Source organism: Austrofundulus limnaeus, unplaced genomic scaffold (assembly GCF_001266775.1).
Source record: "Austrofundulus limnaeus strain Quisiro unplaced genomic scaffold, Austrofundulus_limnaeus-1.0 Scaffold4, whole genome shotgun sequence".
Classification (NCBI taxonomy): domain Eukaryota; kingdom Metazoa; phylum Chordata; class Actinopteri; order Cyprinodontiformes; family Rivulidae; genus Austrofundulus; species Austrofundulus limnaeus.
The window spans coordinates 3248362-3252845 of record NW_013952406.1 but is presented as its reverse complement, the minus strand read 5'-3'; the positions used below and the strand labels follow the sequence as shown (position 1 = coordinate 3252845).

At 37.7% G+C, this 4484-nt stretch overlaps 1 protein-coding gene across 2 annotated transcripts in view; it reads left to right on the top strand.

The window, feature by feature from the left end:
• Nucleotides 1-2156, top strand: part of ttyh3a (tweety family member 3a) — a 25644-nt gene extending 23488 nt beyond the window's left edge. The window contains exon 14 of one of the 2 annotated variants that reach the window (XM_014023555.1): nucleotides 536-2156. In XM_014023555.1, the coding sequence (XP_013879009.1) occupies nucleotides 536-613 (78 nt within the window). In that variant the 3' untranslated portion in view covers nucleotides 614-2156. The remainder of the gene's footprint in view (nucleotides 1-535) is intronic. The other variant, XM_014023546.1, reaches the window with a different exon arrangement.
• Nucleotides 2157-4484: the final 2328 nt, after the last annotated feature.

The following is a 4484-nucleotide window of genomic DNA, read 5'->3' as shown; positions in this document are numbered from 1 at the left end:
ATATATATATATAAAATGGTAAGTTTTGTCCTAAAGCTTCTGAAGGCTGATCAAACTTAAATGCATCCAAGTTTTCTGTTTCCATAGGAGTGAAATGCTGCCCTTTTATCTGCCTGTTTTACCTACGTTAAGACGAAAATGCATGAGTTTGTCCTAAATGTATGTAAATGTCTGCCTCTGTCTGTGAAGAAAAAAGACTTTTTAAAACCACAGCAGGTTTATATTTTTTTATAGTTCATTTTACTCAGACGTCCTCAACTTCTGTTGCATTTTTTGTGTTTGAATTATTTATTATTCCTGTAGAAATTAATGTTATTGAAAAAATGTATCTGAAAGGTAATATTTGTAGGACTTTCTCTGTCAATTCAGATTTTTTTTATTTTTGTCATAWTAATGAAGAAATCCTGCATTTAGTTTGTGTTATTATGTTTTGAACAACCGGAGCGATTTTTTTTCACTTGTGTTTACTGTTTTTTTTTTTAGACCTCTTCTTTTAATTACTAAACTGCTGTGTTTCCTCTGGTTTACTCCACAGTACACCTCCAGCATGCGGGCGAAGTACCTGGCCAACAACAACAGCCGACCAGATCCCAACAACCCTCCAGCACATTAGACCCCACTGCAGCCTTCCTGTCGTCTRTTTCAGTCTTCTGCTTCCTGCCTCCGTTTACCGTCTCGCTTGAATTAAAAAAACAAAAAAACAAACGTGCTTTCTGCTGGCTGCTTGAAGCAGAGCTTAAGGACATCCATCAAATCTCGTCTCATGAGTCAGAAGTGCAAATACTACTACGTCAACACTTTAGGTTAGGATTGCATGAACGTTCAAAGACTTTTTTTTTTTTAACAGGAATGCAACCTGACATGTAGCATGTCACATCCAACAAGACATGACAGTTTGGAAGTGCTCATGTTTTAACACTGGTTGTTTTGTAAAGTACTGTACTCAGATACTCAGATTTTACTGTTTGATGAATGCCTGATATTTGAGAACGGGACACCTGAAGCTTGGATACGATCTGTCACACTTTCACTCAGCATAAATCAAAACCATCTTTTAGACCAGATGAGAGCTGAACCTTTTCTGGTCTCCTACATATTCTCATACACCAACTCTGGCACTTGCTTGTTGTGGCATTTTGTCCTAAATCTGATGTTGGGGACCAGTTTTTCGGCGATATTGCACGTCTTATTGCAGTCTTATTATTATTTTGTTCATCTTAACTCATTACTTCCTGCAGCTTTTTAAAAAAATTACTTTGCTGAGCAGTAACTAACTTGTGGACATGACACGGTTCGGTTTGGACGAGGTTAATCTGACCGAATTGAAACGATGGAGAATATTTTATATAACTGGAACTTTTTTTTAAACAAATGGTGGTAGAGGAGTGATTCAAATATTTTAGGATAAGTTGCAGTGCACCTTCCTGCGTTTACAGCCCTCTCCTAACAGAGCGGAGAACACACACGACTGAAATGCTCAGCAGGGATTGTCCCAGCGGGAGTTCTAACCTGAGAAAAGTCTCACAAATGTGTTTTAGCATTTATCTAAATGTAGAAAAAAGGGTGAGTTGATGCTGTGAAGGGACGTGACTCTGTATAAACATTAACTTCTCTTTAAGGAAATGTTCCTGTTGACGCATGACAAAAGCTTTCAGATGTGCAGTGAGACGTTRGTACTTCTAGTTGTGCTCTGTGATCGGTGCACGAGGTGACGTCGAGGCTGTGCCAACAAGTTGAGCACAAATCTGTTTTCAGTGACCTTTTTTGGATGTCTTTACTTCAATCAAATGCTCTTAGACGGCTGTGAAAAAAAATGAGCCTAAACATTGAATTCACTGATACAGTCTTTGTTTCATTGAGGTAGTCGTCGTGTTGTACAGATATTTACATAAACAATTAAAAATACAGGATGMTTCTCAACTCGATGCTCAGTTTGACTTTTTTTATTTTAGATGAAAATTGGCGAACACAATGTGTTGCTTAGTTAATGTAAATAAAAATAGAATTCACAATGTCAATGATTTTTTTTTTTTGATGATATAAAAGAATCTCTAGAATTTGTTTTTATACTTCATTTTGTAACGTGTACGTGTAAAAGCTGTGCTGTTATTGGGCTTGAATGGTGTGTTTTGAAATAAAGAAACACTGAAGTGCAACAGAGGTTTGGTTTATGTTTCTCAGAACAAACACTAGGTAGCAGCAAAATGTCAATGCTGAATTTTTTTATATAATTTTCAWCTCCAAAAACTTGACTGAATATAATACAGGAAAGTTAAGTGATTAGTTTCTTTACATTTATTTGAAGCAACAGTAACCATTTTTACAAAGTAAAACTAAGAATGAAATTGTTTCACTAAAATGTACCATTTTTCTCAAATATACTTTTTAAGTGGCAGATTTTGATCCTCTGTTTTTGTTTTGCTGTTTTGTGTCGCTTTTATGTCTGCGTAAGGCTCGAGGTTAACATTTTAGCACATTTCTGTGCATGTCTATCTGGAGTTTTAACATGAATCTCATGAACCAGTGGACAGACGTATGGAAGCCAAGAGCAGCWGTTTTTCTGCAAATAATTATTTTCCATGGTTTTCTCATTTTATGCTGTTATCACGAAATAATGAGGAGCGTTTTCCCCGAGAAGTTAATTTCCAGATGGTTTTCCTCTTCTGCATCATTCAGCAACCATGGAGGCAGTCTGGTCCCATCAGCTGGTCATCAATGAAGTTTTCTATTTATTTATTTACCATTATTTAACCAGGCAAATCCCATTGAGATCACAGATCTCTTTTGCAAGGGCAGGCTGGGCCTGAAGGCAACTCAGTGGATGTAATTTTATGTCATTTTTGACTGAAACTGATTTGTTTGTCTTGTACAGATACCTTTCATTTCAGCCCTCTTCATTTAAAGGTCCAATATTATGTGTTTCTCAGGCATACATTTAAATACTATACCATAATAAAGTATCTATGTCACATTTAGTTGTTATTAAAATGCTGTTTTTATGTTTAAATAGAAAATAAACTTTTCTTCTCATCACTTCCTCTTGTAAACGCTTTGAAATTGGCCTCTGTCTCTTTAAGAACCACCTTCCGCTTCTGTCCCACCCATTTCAGTGCGGGGGAGAGGGGCGGCTATGATGCAGTTTACTTGGCATCTGAAAATACATTTCCTCAAAGGTATTTTTAATCTGAAAAGAGCTTCTCTGAGTGAGAAGTGTTAGGAGCTCAGCAGACAGTTAGGTTTTACTTTCAGTTTTACCCGAGAGCCTGCAGGGGTCATGGGCGGGGTATGTGGGGAGGGGTGGGGGGGCGCTCTGCCATGAGGAAGTTCACCTTAAAGACACATCCCAGGGGCGTTTCTGGTCCCAAAAGGCGTTTCTGGTCCCCACCTGTCGTTTTGCTCCTCAGCATGGCTTCATAAAAACGCTGCAGGATTTCTCAAGCATGCATGAATGAGTCAAAGCAAGGCTTTGGGCATGTTTTTATGAGAGTATAACATTATAACGTGATATAAAACTCAAAAAAGTTGATTTTACATGATATTGTCCGTTTAAGGAGACTGCAGATCAGCAGGCGTTTACACAGTGATCCTGATGATATAATAAACTTTATCTAACTAGCTAAGGAGGATGATTGCACAAGAAAACATAACTCGTTATCTCGAGAAAATGCTCCTCTTTATTTCGCGATAACAACAACAAGTGGAAAACGTCCGCTCTCGGGTTCCGTACAGATGTTGATAAAATTCAAACTGATCCTCATTTGAGCTTTTAAACTCCTTAACATTCGGAGTTGACCCGTTTTAAGATGGCTGCCGCAGATAACTGAGCAGCTGCAGCTTCATAAAGCTAACGTACCAGCGGTGGTATTCAAACCCACTCCATCAAAACGACTGGAGCTTAAATCCAGCAGCTCAGACCACTCAGCCACGCCGTTCTACATGGAGGAAACATTTCTGAAACACTTCTTTCTTAAATGTTTTTGTGTTGTGCAGTTTATGGCTGCTGTGTCACTGAGTGACTGTTTATAACAGTTCTCACGTCAGAGATGCTTAAAGTGGACTGATCCATGTTTTTTCCCAATGTACAGAACAATCAAATAAGAAAAATGTGCTTCAGGCTTCATAGGATTTACTGAAGACAACAGCACAGCAGAAAATAAAGTTTCTAATATAATTATAGTTGATTTGATTTGATTTATTTATTTAACAGGAAAAGATTATTAAAAATCAAACCTGACTCAGCATAATTGCTGTTTTACAGCAGGTTCCTGTTCTGCAGCACATAAAACACAAACTACAGCATCACAATCACATCATTATACACCATAGACACAAAGACAAACAAGCATACCAAATTTCAGGAAGGCAGCATTTGCAAAATAGGACATCTAAACATGAGCACAACAAAAAGTGTCCAGCAGATGGCAGACAAGATTCTTCTTAAAGGGCTGTAGTTTTGAAATGGACTTTATGTTTTGAGGAATGTC